At 38.1% G+C, this 23,703-nt stretch overlaps 1 protein-coding gene across 11 annotated transcripts in view; it reads right to left on the reverse strand.

Moving 5' to 3' along the window:
• LOC122799590 (RIMS-binding protein 2-like) overlaps nucleotides 1-23,703 on the reverse strand; it is a 2,967,700-nt gene that overhangs the window by 2,683,687 nt on the left and 260,310 nt on the right. For all 11 annotated transcript variants that reach the window (XM_044068753.1, XM_044068745.1, XM_044068749.1 and 8 more), the window contains exon 2: nucleotides 23,534-23,644. In XM_044068753.1, coding sequence (XP_043924688.1) covers nucleotides 23,534-23,611 — 78 coding nt within the window. In that variant the 5' untranslated portion in view covers nucleotides 23,612-23,644. The remainder of the gene's footprint in view (nucleotides 1-23,533; nucleotides 23,645-23,703) is intronic.

A 23,703-nucleotide genomic window follows, 5' to 3' on the forward strand; every position in this document is an offset into this window, starting at 1 on the left:
AGAACCTATTAGATAAAGAAAGACAACATGAACTAGTGTTGATAATGGGTGACTTGAACACATATTAGGACAGCCTGGAGGACTGTCTGGGCCCAGATGTCTGGGGCAACAGGAATAAAGGAGAGGACATTCTGGATTTCTGTCTAGAATGGCTTGATAGTAGTCAACACATGGTTTGGAAAGAGAGACAGTCAAGATCACATACAAGAGTGGCCAACATGCAACTGAGATAGACTTCCTGCTAGTAAGGAAAGGAAACTAGGAATCAGTGATTGAAAAGTTATTACCAGTGAAACAGTCAGTCCAGAGAATAAACCACTGGTTGCCACAACTGGCTCTAAGGTCAACAGATACCAAGCTGAAGACCTGGAAGATGACTGCAGAGAGAGCATAATAGTTCAAGGCATTACTCAGGGCTCTAGAACTTCAAGAACAGGAAAAAGGTGCAGTTGCAGACACATGGTAGTGCCTCAAAGTAGCATGCGTGAGGACTACAGAACAGGTATGTGGTCAAACCAGGTATGGAAATACGGTACATGAGGAAAGCTGGTGGTGGAATGCAACAGTCCAGGAAGTCATCAAAAGAAAGGAGTGCAGGAAAAAGTGGGAGACATTAAAGACGCACAATGCTAGGAAGGAATGCTGGTTGGCAAACAAAGAGGCTAACAAAGGAGTTTTAATATCAAAGAGCCAGGCATCAGTGGCACTCTACCAGCTTCTAGACAAAGACAGAAAAATAAAGAAGATAGTCAGACACCCTTCGTAATGGATACTAGTAACAACCTTCTCCTCGGTCCCACAGGACATCAAGAGCAGATGGAAGGAGGAGTTTTAGCAGCTTCTGAATGAAGAAAACCCCACAGAAGCTGTACTGCCCCAGACACAGTCTACATTAAGAGAAGAGGGGGAGCCCACCATCGAAGAAGTAAGAACAGCACTAAGGAAAATGAAGTGAAGGAAAGCAGCAGGTTCAGATGAGGTCACAGCAGATATGATAAAGATGTTGGGTGAGATACGGGAGAAATGGCTCCTGAGGGTACTCATAGCAGTGTGGAGAGAAACATGTATCCCAGATGACCGGAGAATAAGCATACTAGTGTCAGTGTTTAAGAACAAAGGGAACATTCACAACTGTGGGCAGTGCAGGGTATCAAACTCCTGTCACACTGCATGAAGTTCTGGAGAGGGTGATTGATAAATGAATATGCAAAGTAGTAGAAAGTAAGATGGAGGATGAGCAGTTCAGATTCAGATCGGAATGCATCACAACTGACCCAATGTTTGTAGTGAGACAGATACCTGAGAAGAAGTTAGAGAAGGAAAGAGTCACTGGGCATTCCTAGACTTGGAGAAAGCACATGACAAGGTCCCAAAAAAATCTGGTTTGAGAAGTTCTGCTGTGGTTTGAAGTTCCAAAACCTTTGGTAGAATTTGTGCAAGCTATGTACCAGGACCCAATGATTCAAGTACAAACAGTGTTCAGTTTCACAGAGGGGTTCTGAGTGGGTTTGTATCAAGGTTCAGCTCTGAGGACACTGCTGTTCATACTGGTGATGGACTACATTACTAAACAGGTCTGAGGGAACAGGTCACCAAAGCTCCTGTATGCAGATGATGATGCATTACAGGCAGACTTCAGCAGAGGATAGGGGAATAGAATACAAAACTGAAGGCACATGGGATGAAACTGAGTACAGATAAGACAGTTGCAATGGCAACAAATGGGGGAAATCAGAAGAAGCTGAAAAATGAGATAGAAGAGAAAATATTGGAACAGGTTAACAGCTCCAAGTATCTACGAGGGGGTGGTTGATGAGAAGAGAAGCCTGAATGAGAGGTCAAAGCTAGAATAAGAGTGACTGCAGACAACTGGCACAAAGTGTCAGCATAGTGTATGAGAGAAGGATGTCAAAGAAGTTGAAAAGTAAGGTGTACAGAACAGTGGTGTGACCGATACTACTGTATGGTACTGAAACCTGGGCAGTAAAGGCAGAGCAGTTGAGGAAGCTCAAGGTGATGGAAATGAAGTGTATGAGACAAGTCTTAGGATGCACATTGTGGGACAGATGAAGAAATGTGGACATAACTGCAGAAGCCAATGTAGCTTCAATTGCAGGAAAAAGTCTAAGAAAACAGATTATGGTGGTTCAGGTACATGTGCAGAAAAGCATAAGACAATCTGATGAAGAAAATTTGGGACAAACAGGAAGAAGGCAAGAGGAAATTAGGGTATCCAGCAAAGAGGTGGATGGATTGTGTGAGAAAAGACCTGCAGCAGTCGGGCATGAGTGTCAAAGAAAGAAGGACAGTGACATTGACTAGAGAGAGAGAGAGAGAGAGATGGTGACAATAGACAACTCCTCAACCCTGTGTAGAAAATGGGAAAAGGGGGTGTTGATGATGATGATGATTGTGTGATGCAGCTAATAGTTATATAATGCAAGCAAAGTACCCATCATGCAGTTCTAGAGCTATTAAGTTTTAACTTAGCCAAAGACAACTGTAATATTGTGCAAGCCAACTGATCAGTTATACTTTTCTTGCTGATTGGTTTAGAAATAAAGCATTTTCTAACATCATATGCAACTAGCTGTCAGATTTAGTTGTGGGTGTTGTTGTACCCTGCATTTAAAATTAGAAAACGTAATGTTTGATAATGTAATTAGATACGACAGTGATCTATTTTCAGTTAGTATAGTGTATCAGCTGTAGTTTTAAGACACCACAGCAGGATGTCAGTGAATATTTGCCATTTGGATTTGGTTTCTTATAGAAAATTCTAGTATTTCATTTTAAGAAACCACAACAGAATGCTGAAGGAAATTTGGCATTAAATATGATTTCTTACAGGAAAACATGGTATTAAGTAAATGGAAATAAACTATTAGGACATTGTTAGAACCCCATGGGCTTTCCAATAATGAGAAATTGCAGATAAGATCCCAAATGCAAAAAGTAGTTTTGAAACACTGTACTGTCCTACCTTCTGAAAAAGTGTGGCTGCAAACCATAGTTATTCAGAAATAAGACCTGAAAATCAGTAGATCAAATAATTCACCAGCAGCTACCAGCGATGAATTGGTACAATCTACAGTGCATGACTTGACTCTCGTTTTAAATCAAGATTTGGCAGGCAAGTATTATGGAGGCAGTAGAGAAGCAGCTGCCAGTTTTGGCTGGTTATTTATTGTTGCATTAGGACTATGCAGGTTAATTAATAGACTACAAAACCAGGCTTTATTTGTTTCTACGGTAGACAAATTCAAACCTTTGTAGGACAAAAAAATTACACTGCAACTCAAAGTTTACATTAACGGGTATAATTACTGGGAAACCTAGATTCAAACCCACATCAGACAGCAAGAACATGAGATGGTAGTTTGCAGACTAGATTTGTGGCAGGTGACACAAACAAAATCTGAGACAGACCATTGTCAATACTAGTGCAGATGTAATACGTTACTACAGAATCCCGAACTGTACAGAGAAGTAAAAGCTAAATTATAAATAGTATTGGAAGGTGGGGTACCTCTTACTGTCAGATAATGATAGTTTTCAACAAATATTTGCCAGAAAAAAATCTAACCATTTCTACCTGGGATGTGATTCTGTTTAGTAACAACCACAATAGCAGCCAAGCAGTGCAGCCTTTCTCACCATCAGAACCATACATTTCAATGTGACCACAAGAAGGTTGGATTGCCATTCCTTGCAGAGTTGTTCTGAACATCTAAACAAGAACTGATTTGGCAGGGGGAAGTCATGTACCTAAAAGAGGGGATGGTTGTGTTTTTTTGTTTTGATTTACATCACACTGATTTATTCATGATAGAAAAAACATTTACCTGTGAGAGAGAGTGATCTATAAAGCTTAGATTCTACTTGCATGCTTGAAATCTGAGAATGGGCTTACACTCATGATGCATTCAACTCTGAACCTCTTGATGCAAAAAATCTGCACAAAGACTAAAATAATGGGGGACAAAGACGTCCCCAAATAGGGATACTATTCAAATATTACTGTTATAAACTTAAAAGTTATTAGAATAACAGGATTTGTGTTAGCATGCATTTTCTGAAGGATATGAAGTCTGAAACTCATATGTATGCCCTTATTTAGTCATTTCAATCCTCAATGATTTGTCAGAAAACCACAACTTTTATGACGAACAGACCAAACATATGAACTAAAAATCTGGGCATTCTGCAAAAAATCTGGACAGTTGAGAGGTATGTCTTTGACTGACAAATTTATAACATTATGACAAAAAACATTAAACATCTGAAGACCTCTGTAACTGACTTTTTTTCTTTTACCTTACTGCTTTACTAAAAAAAAAAAGAAGCAAAACAAATTCCTGGCTACCCTTCTGTATTCCAGAAATCTGACATACCAGATTCAGCTGTAAAATCTAGTCACTCTGATTGTCTGTTTCAATAAACCAGCAAAACATGAAAAGATTAACTATATGAATGTTTTATTTGCTCAAAAAAGTATCAAAAGAATTATAGCAGATTTCTTAGGCATTTTGCAAATAAATAACATTGTCTTGAGCAAGGTAATGAAATACCTCAGTAATACTGACAACTGCTTCAGACATGTTAATGCTTATGCTCTTCCTGTTTCGAAAAAAATCAAAGAAATCAACTAATAGAAAAGTGGCAATGAATTTACACTAGGCATTTAAGTTTTATCTAAGATGTAATCTGTTCCATTTATGCAAATAAACTAAAGTAGCAACATGTTTGAATAACCAGTAAAAATACTGAATTTTTTTTAGCCATATTAGCAGTTACGTGACATGAACAAAATGCAGATGTCATACAAGTACTAAAAGCTTAACAGATGTGCATTAATTAAATGCACAGCTGACACTGACAGTTGTTACATGCATTGCAAAATTGATGTTCAAACACTCCGCACTGAAATTAAAGTTCAGGTATTTCATTCTGCTACTGTCAACTGTTTACAAAGTGCATCTGCTTCTGTTTGTCAAACAGTTGTCAAGCATCTGATGTTAAAATTGGTGATCATTTGTGGAGTTAGAAAAATGTTTACCTTTCAGTTGTTCTAGTTATATTCATTACAATGCTACTGCTGTTGTATTTAGTTTAATGGATTACAGTAACATTATACAGCCAAATAACACTAAGACAAATAGCTTTCAGATGTAAATTCAGTGTGTTATGTACAGCATAGCAGTCTTATGTCATTAGTTTAAAAAATAAATATAACACAATAGTCTGCTTAGTAAATAATAGTCCTGCCTAAAATGTTAATTCATTTTAATGTCCCAGAAAGATCAAATTGTAGGAGTGGTCTCTATTATGGCAATGATTTCATAGTGCATATAGGTTATGCTGCTGCAAAAAAGACAGAGGTGCTATTAGTATAAAATCCTCATGAGCAGAGTAGGAGTTGTGACAGTAAGCTTTTATAAAAGTTTTTCCTTTTTTGACTTTTTAAAAACAGTGAAATTTAATAGAGCTATCATCAAGAAGTGTTCTACTAAGCTTTGGCATGCCATGTTATGCTGTAAATCACAACAAAACTGTAAAGCATTTTATTATTCTGACCCTTAGCAGAGAGCTAACCGTGGCTTGGTATGTAATCAAATGGCAGGAAGCCTTTGAACACTGCTGCCAGTTCAAAGAACTGTAGTCCGTCTTTTTCTTCAATTAAGGTTTAATGTTTAGGTTTGGAATCTCTGTTACAGGTTCCGTCACGGAAGGAGTGTGACTGAAGTGAGACATCAGCTAAAACCAAAGTGGTGTAGTGACTGCACTGATTCAAGAAGATGGGAGTAATACAAACAAGGAAAGTGACATGGGAAGTGAATATGTTATGCCTTGCAATAACAGTACAGACTTTACTTAGACAAAGTTGTCTCTTAAGGTATTGGACCTCTGGTAGGAGATAAGAATTCAGATTTTATTGTTGTGTGAGGAAGCTTGAAATGACAGAAAATTAGAAGAAATGTTGGATTAAGAAAGGCTCCACTTATACCTGACTGCAACCTATCTAATGTTCCACCAAGTCTGTTTTGTTTTGTCTGTCTAACTTGTTTTATTGTTGGTTTGAATAGCGCACTCCAGAAGAGTACCTGTCTTCAGTTAACCATAACATTATTGTATACTTCATTAATATAACCTGACTGATTAACTTTTGTATAAACTGTACTGATTGTGGTAAATGTACAGTCTCAGCAGAAGGCAATAAACCATTGCCTTTGGCATCTCACACAACAGTACAATAAATTGCTGTGTAAAGTGCCGTGTACAATGGTGTAGCCAGGCATACTCTGTGTACTCTACTGAGAACATTTTTTTTTCTCAGCATCACATCAACATGGCATTTTCAGGTCATATTTTGTCTACAAATGCCTAAGTGAATGCCTTTAACAACAAGTACAGTTCTGCTGATCTAAAAAAACAATGGTTTTAATAGTTTTAGGAGGAATGGCTGAAAACATTACTTGTATTTATTCAGTGCTTTGGGGGGGATAGCATTTTGAGAGGTGTCCATTTTTAAGTGCTGGGTGTCCAACCAATGGGGGGGTAGCACTAAGAGCTTGTGAGTACAAAATGGAATTTACTTGCTACACCCCTATGTACAATAAATTGATGCAGTAAAGTATAGCAAACTATTTTCCTGTGTCTGTGTCTAAACTGAATACTCACTTATGCTGTCTTACTGTCTACAAAATGAATGCCCAAAAAGCTTGCTTTTCATATCCAAGATTCTAAATTGAACAGAATTGGACAACACAGGCATAACACTCAAAGGCATTACAATACTAAATGTATATAGAAATGAAAATCTTGTAGTGGTGGCTCATGAAATATATGCAAATAATGCCTTAAGAACACACCGGGATTTCATCTACATGACGTTTTTACCTTTTACTCTTTAAGTCTTTATGGGTGCATTTAGGCCAATAAAGCCAGACCCCATTAGCTGTAGACATGAATGTTCCAGCCTTTTGTGACCTCAGCAATACACCATAAGTGGCTTGTTTGACTATACTTTAGAAACACTTTTGTAACACTTACTATTACAATTACTATTACAGATTCCTGTCCCAGAGACTTCCCATACTATGGAACAAAACTACCCATTCATGTCAAGCAAAGCTGTTCATTAGCCCTCTTTAAGAAAAATCTTGACGACTGGATGGGAAATAGAAAATTCACCCCGTGGATCCCTTCTGGGGCACTGCTCAACAGGGGCACAGGAAACTAATTTTCTTGGGTGGCAAAAGCCAGGGAACTTTTTTGGCTAGGCTTATATAGGCCCCAGGGCCAATAGCCTAGTACCTACCTATGAACCTATGAACCTATATAAATTTTAATGCAATGTTATGAAGGCTATACTTTAGAAACACAGAACCTAAAATAAAGCCTGATGTCCATAAACATTAAGTGTCTGTGAAATATCCTAAGTAACATTGAAACCAAAGAGTAAAAGGGTACCAAAACACACCATTAGTAAAAAAAACTGCAAGAAAGACCAAGCAATGTTAGAGTCTTCTCTGTGTACTGCCTTAAACTTCCTAAAGAAATGGCCCATGTGATGTCTATACAAATGTCCCATTAAGGACATCCCAGTCTTTCAGACTTTTTTTTGTCCTTATCAGTACAACATAAGTAGATTGTTTGGCTATAATTTAAAAACAGCACTTACTATACACATTTCACTACAATGTTATGAAGTCTATCTGTAATTTCTCAATGTTAAAGTGACTTTGTATGATAAAAGTCTGTAAAAAGTAAAGTTACTTATAAATGCTTGATCTGGTGCAGAGTAAATCCAAAATGTGTTTATATTATTAAGTATACTATTAAACATAGCCACTCATAGAATTAACTGAGTGGAAATGCACTGAGGCAGATTTGTGTAAGAACTAAATTTTCAGAATATTCAGGGCTATGAGAGTTATACCGTTTCTAAGTTAAATATAAGTATTTTCTGAATTTTAATGTTTTTTTTTATATAAGGTATCATATTAAAGATAGAAAACTCATTAATAATATTATTATTAAAGATTATTAAAGATTCTCAGATGGAGTGCCTTCTGTGTGGAGTCTGCATGTCCTCCCCATGGTCAAGTGGCGTTTGAAAGACATTTGTAGAATGGGTGTGCCTTTGTTGAAGGTTGGGCATCGAGCTGGCACCTCGGCACCTGCAAAAAATCTACTGCCAATCATTAGCCGACTGGAGTTCCACTGTGGCGACCCCTAACCAGGAAAAGCCAAAAGAAAAACAACAAAACAACATTATTAAAGACTAGTTCAAGGTAGTTGAACAGTCTGATGCTTTTATGAAGTAATTTGCATTACATTCGTTTACGGGCTGTACTTTACAAAACAAGGAAGTAAAGAAATGAATGTGATTAGACAAGAAAGATAATTAGATATGAAAATCCTGAGGGTTATCCCTTCTAAACAGGAAAACAGAATAAACAATTCTGTAAATGAGAAGCGGTCAAGAAAGTGAAAAGAATAAGAAAACAACGCCACTCAGAAAATCCCAAGGATTAGCACTCTTTGGATGTCAAGACAAACTAAAGAGGTTATTAGCGTAGAAGATAAGGCTGTAACAATTTGTTCTAAGGACTGTTAATACTGATAAAATACATTGTGCATTGGGTTACGGTAAATTGAATAACAGCGAAGTGTCGCCTCTCTCAGTTTTATTCTCTCTCTTTCTCTCTAAATCGTGTCCACATCTATTATACTGAAATATGAAAGTTGTAAAGACAAGAGTCCACAGCTGAAACACTATAGCCTTGGAAATAGTTTAGTCCTTCAAATATACGAATCAAAAATATAAATAATAGAAGAAACAAAACTGAAAACATAATAGAAATATAGGGTCTACTTCACGTTGTCTTAAGCTGACAATATTGACTCTGATACTGTCGGCACGACAATATCGAAAGTGAAGAACATCATGCAAGTAAATGGAAATCTCTGTAAGGAGACACTCCTAAAAATGGAGAACATCGATATCTGTGCAGTAACTGAGACCTGGTTCAAGGCTCCAGAGAGCACCCCTGCAATACCAGGCTACAACTCTTACCACACTTTTCGGCCACCAAACTAGGACCGAAACACTAAAGATGGTGGAGTGTCCATATTCACCAAGGATATTCACACCACCAGGCTAGTTGCCCAACACAATGCATCTGAAATTCTCCAGGTGCAACTAACACTAGGTAAGACTGCAATCCAAATTGTAGCTTGTTACAGATCCCCCACCATGCCCCAAGATTCTAAACATACTGGAAAATATTAAGATACAACCAAACACCCTAATACTGGATGATTTCAACTACCCTGCCATTAACTGGGAAAACTACTCAGGTACCAACACCTTTTCCCAACGGTTCTTGGAATTCATAAATTCCAACACCCTGAATCAACTAATCCATTGTCCCACCAGGGGCTCTAATATTCTAGACCTGGTCATTACCAACATGGGAGATAGATGCTCCACACCAGTGGTCATGCCCTCATTGGTCAGGTTTGACCATAAGCAAATCACCCTCAACATCCACATCCCACACCCACACCCCAGTAAGAAAACCCCATAAAAAAACTTCTCCAAAGCCAACTTCATGCTACTCAAGTCAGAAGTGACAAACTTCATGACACCCATGCAGAAGGGAACTGAAAGTTCGACTTCTGAATCCTACACTAAGGCACTGTACGAGCACATCGACTCCTGCATGAATCGTGCCATCCCAAATAGAACCAAGATGCTCTCCTCCAAAAAAAGGAAGCCAATCTGGTGGTCCCCTGTCATAAACAAACTTTACAACAAAAGGAAGACACTGTTGCAGAAAAGAGGAAAATCCTAGGATTCAAAAAACTCCCTTACCAGCCTCATTAAGAAGCTGAGATCCCTCATAAAATCCTCCAAAGCTAGTTATGAAAATAAAATTGCCAAAGATTCCAAAGACAACCACAAGGCATTCTATAACTCTGTCAAGAATCTAAAGGACGATGCTCAGATCTGCTCTGAGCTACAACAGAATGGCATTAAATATACTGATCCCAAGGATATTGCCAATATCCTGTCAGATCAATTCAGTGCCAACTTCACCCCCCTCTCACCCCCTAAACGGCCCATCTCAATACTGGAAGATTGCCAAATTCCGGTAAAAACGGCCACGCAGGTAAAAAATGCACTCTTCAAATCTAAGAATACAGCATCCATGGGACCAGATGACATCCCAGGCTGTGTAATACATGAACTGCAAAATGAACTGGCAGCTCACCTAAGTGTCATGTTTAATCATAGCCTAACCTCTGGCTTCATGCCCACTGAGTAGCGCACAGCTACAGTTATCCCACTCCACAAGGGGGGGATCCACCTTGGATCCTGGGAACTACTGCCCCATCAGTCTGATGAGCCTGATCTGCAAGGCCATGGAACGTATTAGCATGGAACTTACAAACAAAGACATTGGCAACCTTCAAACACAGGACCCTATCCAGTTTGGATTTGTGAAGGGCCGATCTAGTCTACTTAACCTGACTGACTTCTTCGAATCAGCCTCCAGAGCCGTGGACGAGGGTAAGGCAGCCCAGACAGCCTATCTGGCCTTGCCAAGGCCTTTGACACCATCCCCCACTCTGGAATCATAGAAAAACTTACTATGCTGGGCATTAATCCCTACGTCACTCGAGGGGTTGCCAACTGGCTTACTGACAGAACCCACACTGTAAAAGTAGCCGACTCCAAATCCAGCCCCAGACAAGTGACAAGTGGAGTACCTCAGGCTTCAGTCCTGGGACCGCTCTTGTTTGGCATCTACTTCTCTGAAGTACAGGCCAACACTAAGGGACTCTGGCTAACAAAGTTCACAGATGACTGCAAACTGGGAGCCATCAATGAATCCCCAAATGATGTGGATACTCTACAAAAGGGCCTTACAGAAATAGATGCTTGGTGCCAGAGCCATGGGCTCATGTTCAATGCCAAGAAATGTATAGTTTTCCCCTTTGGGAAAAAACATGTACCTGTGAATTATCACATAGGTGGCAGTACACTAAGCACCGAAAGTGTGATAAGAGACTTAGGGACACAGGTGGACAGTGGTCTCACCTTTGATAACCACATCGCCACAACAATCAGAAAATCCTTCTATGTGGCACACCTCATCACTAAGGGCTTTTGATCCAGAAAAAAGGGGGTCATTGTCCTACTGTACTCATCCCTCATTAGACCCATTATAGAATACAACACCCCATTTGGTATGTACCTCTCAAGACATCTGCAACAACTGGAAAGGCCACAGAAATACCTCACTAAAAGAATAACAGGCCAAAAACAGATGCCATACTCTGACCGCCTTAAAAACTCCAGCTACACTCTGTTGCATATCGTCTACTCAGAGATGATCTCTGCTTAACATACAAGGCCATGTCAAACCCAGAGCTGTTGGACATGCTACACTTAAAGAAATCCCAATCCCTCAGAGCCACATGCTCCAGGGATCTAAACCTTGTCATCACAATAAACAAAACATGCTGGAGGGATAGGTTCCTGACCCAGAGACTCCCCAGACTCTGGAATACACTGCCCAGACATGTCAAGGGCCTCTTTGGCCCTATTCAAAAGGAACCTTGACAATTGGATGGGAGAAAGGAAATTCACCCCAGGGATCATGTCAGTCACCCTGCTAGACAGGGGTCCAGGGAAGTAAAGAGTGTGGGAAGAAATAGCAAGAGAATTGTTATGGCTAGGCTTGTATAGGCCCTAGGGCCGGTAGCCTAGTACCAACCTATGAACCTATGAACCTATGAGCCTATATGTTCTACAGATAATGTATAATACAAATAACTTGTCAAAACATTAAAAGAAAAATGAAGGCAGTGGAAAGTAAGATATGAATGTGAATAAAAAAGGCAAAGAATGGTAGCCGAGAAATAAGGAACAGAGTAGCTGTTGAGAAATAACAGACTTTGTGTATGAGAAGAAAAATATCCTCACTAAACTTGCTGAGAGCTCCCCTAAAAAGGAAAACAGACAGATTACTAGGGAGCTGAAGTTGAGATTTTCATTTAAATAAAACGATACCTGAAAATGGATGTCTTCCCAAAAAGCCATACCTCTGTAAGGTAAGAAACGGAAGTATGGAAAAAAAGAAAGTAGTAGGAGAGGGTACAATATCCTGAGAGAATGTTCAAAAGTTTGGCAGATGTGAATATTACACATATGTTAATTTTAGAAAAACTCATATACTATAAAGAAATTGAGAATATTAATTGCAAAATGGTGTACGTTTTAAAAATAGTTAATGAAATAAAACAAGAACTGAAAATAATTAAGAATAAAGAATAAAAAAGTAGGGAGACAAAACTCTTTAGTAGCACAGTCAGCAGATTGTCGTAGCAGCAGTGTCAGTAAAGGAGTGAATTAGAAAACTATGAAGGAAAATGGAAATTGTGATGAGTAAGTCATTAGCCAAAAAGTGGAATGTAATGGAAAATATATAGACTTCAGGTAGAAGACATGGAGAATACTGTTAATGAAAACAAAAGGAAGTAATTGATTAAAAGAAGTGAGAGAAAGGGAGCTGCAGTAAGAGGTAAACAAATTAAAATACTTAAAAAGGGCAATTTTAGGAAATAGAACAAAATTATATATATATATATATATATATATATATATATATATATATATATATATATATATATGTGGGTCCACTTTGTAAATTCGAAATACTGAAATCCCGAATTTCAGTATTTCGAACTTACAAAGTCGAATACTCACATTTCTGAAACTGGCAGAAGCGCAGAATTCAAAATACCGAAGCACGGATATTTTGAATTTCTGCTTCCGGTGGTACGGAATGTGGCTGTTTGGGTTTTATTTTGGTAAGTTTGTTTGTGTCAGTATGTTGGTTAGGGGTTTAGTGTGTGTTGTGACTGTTATGTGAGTGTTTGAGGGACTGTAAGATATGTGTGTGTGTGAGTTTCGTTTGTGTTATTGTTTGTGCGATCTCAGAGTTAGAATATATAAGTAGGGGGTGCCCCCCACATGTGGGGTGCAGGGGGGCTTGCCCCCCCTGCTTATATGTAGTTTAGTTTGTTTGATTGTGGGGGGGGATTGTGTATGTTTATGTGTGTACTGTATGTGTAGCGTGAGTACGGGATTTTGAATTTTGCGGTTGTGTGTTTTTGAGTTTCTGAGTTGTGGTTGGGTTTTCGGCTTTGTGGTTTCGGAATACTGAAATTCGAGATTTCAGTATTTCGAAATTACAAAGTGGACCCACATATATATATATATATATATATATATATATATATATATATATATATATAAAACAGTAGAAAAATTGATCTGTTCACACAGATTGAGTTGATAAATGTGATTTACAAATATGGTGTGAAACAAATGGTGAAAGAACACTCTTTTTGATACTTAGATGAATCTGCTAATGTGCAACATAATTATAAACCAGGATATACATAGTGTGAAAAGAAAGAGAAAGTAAATTACAATGGGTTGCAACACTGTGCTCATTCAAACTGCTCAAATATATAGATAAAAACAAATTCATTTAGACTATATAGTAGTGAGATGAGTTTTAAAGAAAAAATGTTATGATCAAAGTTAATATAGGACAATGAGAGTATTAAATATGGAAAACTGAAAAGAAAACTATAGAAAAAGAAATTCAGAATGAAAAAAAGGCGATAGGTACAAACAGCAGCTAAAAAGTATGATTAGCAGAGGTGTATAGAAGAAGCAAGTAAGAGAGTGAAGACAGAAATTCTAGGAATGGGGGTGGCTTTGATCTCAATGTAGAATGTTCTTAGTGACAACAGGGAACAGTTTAGCCACCAAGACTTTTGTTTAGTGATCAGTTTAGTGTTTTTATCCACAATTCAGATATGTCATACACCACGTGGACAAAAGTACTGAACTGGTCATGGAGGCTGAACTATGGACTGTGCACTGTGCTTACTAGTTTGCATTTTTCATTGCCTGCAATTTTACTGAATACCATTTTTGGACTTTTAATTGAAACTCCTTGGAAGTTAAAAAAATGGTCTTTAATTTTTGATGCCAACAATGCTTCCAAAGCAGAAAAAATACTGACATAGTATGGGTGGACAGAGCTATATAAATGAGTCAGAAATATATTAGTTCTATGCAAGAAACCTTCTTGGATCTAACATCACTATCTTCGATTTGTCCAAAGGACATTCCAGTAACTTTTGATAGAAATTAAGAAAATGCAATGTTCTTGCAGGAAAAAGCCCATCACGTGAGGCTGCACCTCCACATCTTTGCAACTTCATATGTACTAACTTTGAGATCATGTGACTTTACAGGAAAGGAAGACTTTCTTTATTCCTGCTGCCCACCAGCCTTGCACTAATACAGACTCATGGATCTTACATTCAGTCACACACACACACATACACACACACACACACACACACACACACACACACACACACACACACACACACACACACACACACACACACACACACACACACACACACGCAGACACACATGCGCACGCGCACACACACACACACACGGACACACACACCCACGCAGACACACATGCGCACGCGCACACACACATACACACACACACACGGACACACACACCCATGCAGACACACACGCGCACGCGCACACACACATACACACACACACACACACACACACACACACAGACTATCGATGAAACATCCCACATTCAAGCACATACATATACCTATCAGACAATCTCACACAACCACTTGCTGATTCAGAACTCATCCATACACAGGCATACACCCACCAATCTTACACTCAGACACACAGAAACTTTTTTTTTTCAAAATACAACTGAATAAACAGAACAATTCCTACTTTAATGAAAGTCTCCTTTTGATTCAATTAATGTAATCCAAAACAGATTGATGTATGGTATAATTATTTTTGAACAACATTAGAAAATGTAATGTTGTTGGAATTTACATCATAAAATTTACCAAAAGAAAAAAAAAAGACAATTAAAGAACAGTAAAATTGAGAATAGGGAAGCCAATTGCAATTATAACACAACTAAAAGATAGGTTAAATGACTTGGATTTTGTCATATATAAAGAAGATGAATATATTATACCTTCTGGAATTTTGGCTAGTGGAGGATGATATCAAACTTTGCAAAATTCTAAAAGATACAATGCTACAGGACTAAAAGAGAGTTGTGCTTAACATTTATACCAAATATTAAAAATTCAAGTTCCAAATGGATTAAAAACTGATAAATGTAGATTAACAGAAATTTCTATTAATGATCATATTTACTGAATATTTATCTGCATATAAATGAAATAGGGATAGCCAATAGATAATGGTTTGGAAAGAGATCAAAAACAAATTCTGGTGTTGGAACTGCAAGAAAAAGATTATAATTTAATAATCATGGTTGTGGTGCAGTTATTTGGGTTGTATTCAAAGGAAAGGGAAAACACAGATAACAGAAAGTGAACATAACTGGTTGGGAATTCTGAAGTTAGTGTAGAGGTATGACCTTAAAATTTATTATGGATCTAAACACAGAAAGTTACATTTTTCATATTGCACCAGATTGTTTTCTAGTCAATTACTGTAGAGCAGAATAAAGGGATTAGAAGAGTTTTAAGACACAACAGTTCGGGTAAGAGCAGAAAGAGATAACTTTTCAACAATAGTACAAATAAAGAAAAAAAGAATTATGGAAAATTTAAAAGAGTATTAATTAAAATTAGAAGTAGTACATGGAAATATGAAATACAATTAACATCATGCATAACTGAAACAATTAGTAAAGTATATAGTAGGTATATACAGTAATCAAACAGGTTAAATGAAAATGCAGTGTATACAACTTCAATAAATTAGGTCATATTTGCTGAAACAAATGGGTATATGAATGCAAGATAATAAATGGTGGTTTGATAAAGAATGACAAATAGCAAGAAAGAAAATGTGACATATATTAAGGCATTAACTAAAGAAAATTGTAGCAGGAACTAATAAAGATAAGGAAATAAAAATCTTATATTTGATAAGAACAGAAAAATCAAGCCTTTTAAAAAGTGGCAAGAAATGTTGGGTGTGGTAATAATGATAAAATGAATAACATTAATTGAAGAGGATACACAAAAAGTGATTGACCTGTGACTGGTTTCTCAGTTCAAGAGTGGTATGAATTAAAAAAAAATCAGAAAAGTGACTTGGGAGGATACAGAATCTAATCAATACATTTACTGCATGCATAATTGCTGTCAAATTATATCATCAATGAAGCTTATAAATTTGCTAAAGAAGAGGAACAGGGGGCAAAAAAAATCTGTGCCTAAAATTTAAGAAATATATTAAGACTTTAGAATACCCAGATTTCGGGGAGAAAGGTATAATTCTCCTGATACATAAGAAGGGGCACCCAAAATGTCAGAATGTCAGATGCCTCATTACATCACCTATATTGCTGACATTACCCCCCTCCTCCTGTGCACTTAGCTGTCAAACGTGTAGGCATGGTGCTGCAAGCTAATTTGCACCTGCAGTAGATCTGCAACAAACATACTTCTCTGTAGCTAGATGAAACTTCAGCTATCTGTCCCCAGTCAAATGGAATCACAGGGAAATGCCTAACCGTCTAGCACTTGGAACCCTTTATAAACACCTTTGTGTAATTTTCACATCTAATTATCCACAGGTAAAAGATACAAAATACTTAAGAACAAACAATAAAAAGGCAGTACGTGGACAGATAAGGTTTGTCAAAAAAGCTAAGAGGTTATCATATAAAACTTTTACTACACAGTAAGTTCAAAAGCAGTTTGATTTCATATAGAACAGAGATTTGGGCACAACAGGAAAACAATAAATTATTTAAAAAGAGTGTTTATAAAAATGCTAAAACCTGCTATCTCTTCTGAAATCATATACAGTTATAGAAGAAAGGAGTTAAATATCTTAAAGAGTAAGGCAATTTTATGCTTAAAGATTTTTACAAAATGGTCTAAGCGCATAAGACAAACAAATGTTTAATGAAAAAATGTTACAAGAGAAAGGAAGTGGAAAATCAGTAATAGATTCAATCAAACATGCAGAAAATGGTGGGCAATGTTCTAGGTAAATAGTAGTAAAAGATTTGGAGAAGTGCTAGCAAAATATCACAGTAAGTGAAACATATTTGCTAATAATAAATCATAATAAAAAATGTGTAACCAAGAGAATAAATAAAGGATAAAAATGAGCAGATTTTTGTAAACATAAACACAAAGGATAATAAATAATCCAAACTATAGGAAAACTTAAAACAGTAAGGAACTTCTCAAATTTGAGCTACAGCAAAGTAATATATATGAGAAAAGAAGCTAAAACTAGGAAATATCACCCCTTCTGTATGCCAAGAGGAAATAGAAGGTTTGACACATGTCCTGCATATGTGGAGATCAGTATAACCTTATGCTAAAGAATGAGAACAAAAGTAAATTTGGTGAAATCTAGTAAATATAAAAGATGTATTTATAATAAAAGAGCTGACTTCTGCCTTCTGTAATACATAAAATGAGTAAGAAGTTAGACTGTAAAGAAGGATTTATGAAATAAAAGAAACAAGTACTGATCAACAAATAGAGAGTACCTGGTGTATGCAAATTATGTACATATTTGCAAAAGCAAAGTAGGTTTTGATATTTGCATTAACTTAGATGATTGTCAATGTATGTAATTTATGACTGTAACAATAAATGCTGATACAATGAAGCAAAGAAAGGAATAATACATGTGTGCTCCATAATTAAACTCACTTTGCCAAAAGAACCATTAAGTCAGTTATGCTGTCATTGGTAGGCTGGGGTGTAAAATGACAGTTGTCAGTATTAGAAGAAAAAATATGTTTTTGCCTTAGAATTTCATGGTTTGTTACACACATGCATTTGTCCACTGGTAAAAAAAATGATAAATGTATCCAGGTGGAGTCTTATACCCAGTGTGATGAGAAATAATTTATGTTATGGTAAAAAGGCATGCCAGACCCTGTTATGTTTGTTATCATAATACCTATTTCCTTACATCAGCCACTGCCTCTTGATGACACACATAACCTGAAGTACAATACATTATCTGGTTTCCTTCAAATATATAAATAATTGTCACAAATTAGATGTGGTGGATTGAAATATCTTTTCAAGTAAATCGTGTTCAGTAACCTGGAGTGCTTGTAATAATTAATTCTGCAAAGACCAGATATATTTTGCAGAAAGGTTTTTCTCTTGTTGCTCATGTCAACAAACCTCCTGTATCAGGAGCAGGTTGTAACAGAGGTATAAACTGTGCTACGGAAGTAAGCAGTTTACTTGAAAATGATCTGTGAATCTAAAGAAACTGGTTAATGACTTACAGTGCTTAATGTATGAACTAAGTGGATGAGACACTTACTGTAAATGCAGTTTTACTTGAAACACACACACACACACACACACACACACACACACACACACACACACACACACACACACACACACACACATGTGCGCGCGCACACACACACACACACACACACACACACACACACACACACACACACACACACACAGCATACAATTATGTTTACATTTTAAGACATGAGCTATAGCATTGTTCTCATGCTGTATAAATTCATCCCGATAAACAGGCAAGTTCTGTTATATACCATTCCCTCATTCAAAACAAGAATGCATAGCTTAACAAACATAGGAATGCATGGGGATCCCACAAGATGACTTGGAAACTATTGCTGGGAATAGGGGAGTCAGACCTTTCTTTCTCAGCTTAATAGCACCATGACTGTCACCAAGACAAGCAGTTTAGAAAATGGATGGATGGATGGATGGATGGATGGATGGATGGATGGATGGATGGATGGATGGATGGATAGCTGGATGGGTGAATGGATGGGTGGATAGCTGGATGGGTAAATGGCTGGGTGGATAGATGGATAGGTGTATGGGTGGATGGGTGGATTGGGTGGATACCTGGATGGGTGGATGGGTGGGTGTATTGATGGATAGGTGCATGGGTGGGTGTATGGATGGGTGGATAGCTGGACAGGTGGATAGATGGATAGGTGGATGCTTGGATGTATGGCTGGATGTGTGGGTGAATGGATAGCAGGATGGAATGGAAGCATGCACTTATACTGACATCCCTTTACAAATAAATCAAAAAATGGAACACATTTGCAGGTCTTCATTTGATTTTTGATAAATGAAGCCCACCCAGCTTATGTGGCATCCAAAGTAATTGCACTCATTTAATATTAATATAAAGGCTTGAATGCCATTTACTACTACTAACTTTCTCTGTCTCTCTCTCTCTCCTTTCCTCCTGTTATGTTGTTGTCGACTAACAGTATAAGGCAACATTTTATAGTCACACTAGGGAGGTGCTGGGGAAATGAGGGTCCAGTAAGACACCAGGAGTAGCTAGAATGCATATTGAAGTATGAAAGCTGCAGTACATTTTTTAAAAGTTTGTGTGCAACTAATGAACAAAATGTTAGAAAGCCATTTTATACCCAGTTCCTGGAAAGCAACAGTGACTACTATTATATATAATTAGGGTAGGTGTGCTCTGAACCCCTCCTCTTATAAACCTATTTCAGTCTCAAACTATGATTATATTTTATAGGTTTTATAGGTAGGTACTAGGCTATCTGCCTGAAGGCATTTATAAGCCTAGCCAGAATGTGTTGGCTTTTGCTGCCCCCTTAGATTAGTTCCCTGTGCCTCTGTCAAGCAGAGCCACTGACATGATCCCCGAAGTAAACTTTCTGTTTCCCATCCACTCGTCAAGGTTTCTCTTGAATAGTGTTAGCCTGGAGCTCTGCCTAATGTAGATTGGAATCTTGTTCCAAAGCATGGGAAGTCTCTGGGACAGGAATCTATCCCTCCAGCATGTCCTATTTATTGTTCTGGTGAGGTTTAGATCCCTAGAGCGTGTGGCTCGAGGGAATATGGTTTTCTTTAGGTGGAGCATGTCCATCAATTCTGGGTTGGATATGGCCTTGTATGTCAGGCAGAGATCACTTCTGAGTAGGCAGTATACAACCAAGTACAGCTGGAGTTTCTTCAGTCGAGCTGCATAGGGCATCTGTTTGAGGCCAGTGATCCTTTTAATGAGGTACATCTGTGGTCTTTCCAGCTGTTGCAGGCGTCTTGTAAGATACATCCCAAATGGGGCGTTGTACTTTATGATGGGTCTGATGAGTGATGAGTAGAGGGGCACAATGACCTCTTTTGATCTGGATGTGAACCCTTTTGTGATTAGGTGGGCCACACAGAAGATTTTTCTAACCACTTTGGCAATGTGATTATCAAAGGAGAGATTACTATCTACTTGGGTCCCCAGATCCCTTATTACAACTTCCGTATTTAGGGGACTACCACCTATGTGGTAGTTTGTGAGTACTTTGTTTTTTTCAAAGGGAATGACTATGCACTTTTTGGCATTTAGCTTGAGGCCATGATTTTGACACCAGGTATCTGTCTCAGTGAGACCCTTTCTGTGTCAACCGGAGAGTCAATTATAGCCCCTAGTTTGCAGTCGTCTTCAAACTTGGTCAGCCATAGTCCTCTTGCACTTGCCTGTACCTCTGAGAAGTATATGCCAAACAGGAGGGGTCCTAGGACTGAGCCCTGGTGAATGCCATTTGTAACCAGTTTAGAGTCAGACCTAGCTCCCACAACTCTCACCATTTGGGTTCTGTCTGTGAGCCAGTTGGCAACCCATCTTGTAACATAGGGGTTTATTTTCAGGCTGGTGAGCTTGTCTATAATACCAGAATGGGAAATGGTGTTGAAGGCCTTTGTGAGGTCTAGGTAGGCTGTGTGTACCACCTTTCCCTCATCTATAGCCTTGGTAACTGTCTCAAAGAAGTCCACCAGGTTTAGGAGGCATGATCTGCCCTTAACAAAGCCGAACTGGGTAGGATCCAGTGTTTGAAGGTTCCCAGTGTCTCTGTTAATGAGTTCAATGATGATGCTCTCCATAGCCTTGCAGACCAAGCTAGTCAGGCTTGTAGGGTGATAGTTCCCAGGGTCTGTTGTGGCTCCACCTTTGTAGAGCGGAATAACCGTTGCTGTGCGCCACTCTATGGGTATGTAACCTGTGGAGAGGCTGAGTTTGAACAGTGTTCAGACTATCTTTTCATGAAGAGTAGTGAAAGCTACACCAAGACTCATATATCTTGATCACCATGGTTTGTGGGAGTAAGTAAGAATGATATTTGAGAATATTTTAAGAACATTAATGACAATCCAGGACACTCAGAACAAGGGAACTCCTCTAGCAATTATCAGCTTAAATGCTTAAAATGCATTTGACAATGTTGATTAACTGAGAGAATTTGTTCATTCTTTACATGACACTATGGTATTTATTCTTTCTATTTCAAGATATGGGATTCCCACATTGCCTTGTGACCACTTTTAAGGAAATGTACAAGGGCTCTGCAGCTCAAGTCAAGGTGTTAGCACAGACAGCTAAGGAATTTTAATTATCTAATGGTACTAGGCAAAGCTTTCTCCCATCATCTCTTCTACTTCTGTTATATTTGGATCTGTTAACTATAATAATTAGAAAATGGCTGGGAGATTGGAGTAAAGATTAAGGTGTTTAACTTATAAATACAAGGTGCAGGGTTTTATTCTCACATGTGATGTATGGTGGAAGATTCTATGAAAATGTCATATGATGAGGCATTCAATAAAATAAGGGATAGTTTTCAGAGATGGAAAAAACTGTGCCTAGAAATGTATTACATAGTTGTAGTATTGCAGTAATATGCATAATCTTAATATTACACTTGAGAAAATTCTTCTGGTTCCTACATAGTAAAAGTTATCTTGTGGAGTTGAAAGGTTGAATGGTGAAGTAATTTGAGGGCAAGACCAGGGGTTTCTTCCTGCTACCCACAGAGGAAAGTGGGTTGGCAGTTCCAGATATTGATTGGTATATGAAGGTCATGCAATGTGCCATACAGAGCCAAATGTAGCCAGAGCCAAAGAGACTATAAGAGCAGTGGTAAGCAAAATGGCAAAGTCTTTTGCATGCTACTTGGTGAAAACGTAGCCATACCAGTTCCACAGCTGAGCTGCAGCGATAAAGCTCTGGCTGAGCTGCAGGTGGCTCAAGTTCAATTAGCATCTCAGGTGCCAGTAGGAGCTGGCCAGTAAGGATGGGAGTGAGCAACTATTGCTGTCCCACCACTCCTGGGTGGCAGTACTTGGTTCTGGCTCACCACATGGGTGACACCTAGTGGAAGTACTAGGAATTACATACCATGCAGACTAAGCTAATTTTACTTCCACTGCCTGAGTGCATTGCAGTACAAAGCTGAGAAGAACTCAGCATGTGGAGGTATGCTTCCCCTTAGAGGACAATAGCAGAGCTTTGGAAGAACTGCTGAGAGGGAACTGAGGCTGCTTCCAGAGGAAGAGGGTAGGCTAACCTGCAGGATCAGTAAGCTTGCTTGCTCCCTACCACCCAGTTCTTGTCATGGAATGGAAGACTAAAAAAGATTCCTAGGCAGGAATGAATGGGCCTTACAGATCCCTCCCAATTCCCAGGAACAAGTGGTTGTCCAGCAGGGAAAAAAAACAAAAGAAAAGAAAAGGAAACACTTAGCCATGTTATCCATCACTGCTTTTACATTACTCCACTTGTGAGTCACAGAACCAGAGATGAAACAGCTATAATAATGAAAAATGGAGCTTTGAAAGAGATAGAATAGAAAGTGTCCAAGGACACAGAGGTCTGATCAGAAAAAAAAAGTGCAAACACATTGCAAAATGTTCAAACAAGATTTGAGAGCATGGGTGTAGCCAGGCATACACTATTGTGGGAATCAGGTGTGTAAATCTGAAATTTCTAGCTGCACCTTTGTTTGTGATGATCCATTCTAGGTTTTAAGACAAAAGTGGGCAGTCAGTACAGACCATATTCTACAAATCCCAGTGAAGTAGTGATCTGCAGAACAAGATTAGTGCAATTATTACTGCCAACTGATGAACATGTATGGGTGATAATGTTATGAGGGATAAATAAAAGTTTTCTATAGCAGGAGTGGGAGGTTGACATAATGGTCAAATTATTTACCTTACAAATATAAGGTGCAGGGTTTGATTCTCAATGGGGTGATTAGCTAAGTTTAAAGAGGGGGTGTTATGGGATAATAATTTATGAAGAAAGTTATCATCTTAGTGAAAATTAGAAGTTCAAAATGAATTTTATGGAGTTATATACAGGAAATCCACCGTCTCCTTAGCTGAGAATGGGTACGCATAGATCAGACTCCAAAAATGATGTCCTGTAGCATAACTGGTACAGAAAATGAATTAAAGAATAAGAAAAAATATAGACAAAATCAAAACTGTTTCATAATTGTCTTCATTTTATAATAACCAGCCATCCAGATTTATACTCAGCTGTTAATCTTTGCTATATTATAGTTAGGCACTGAAGTGTGAAAATACATACCTTGATCTTGTTACCTGCTAATGACACATGTGTCTTCCCTCCAACAGTGTATCGAGAAACTCGGCTTGGTTGCTTCATGGCTTTGATTTTTTTTCCACCTTCCTCCTTGAGCTAATAAGAAAAAAAATATATAGATCAAACATCAAGACATGTTCCCTGATATGGTATAA

This window comes from Protopterus annectens, chromosome 4.part0, assembly GCF_019279795.1.
Source record: "Protopterus annectens isolate FY-2018-M chromosome 4.part0, PAN1.0, whole genome shotgun sequence".
Taxonomy (NCBI): domain Eukaryota; kingdom Metazoa; phylum Chordata; order Ceratodontiformes; family Protopteridae; genus Protopterus; species Protopterus annectens.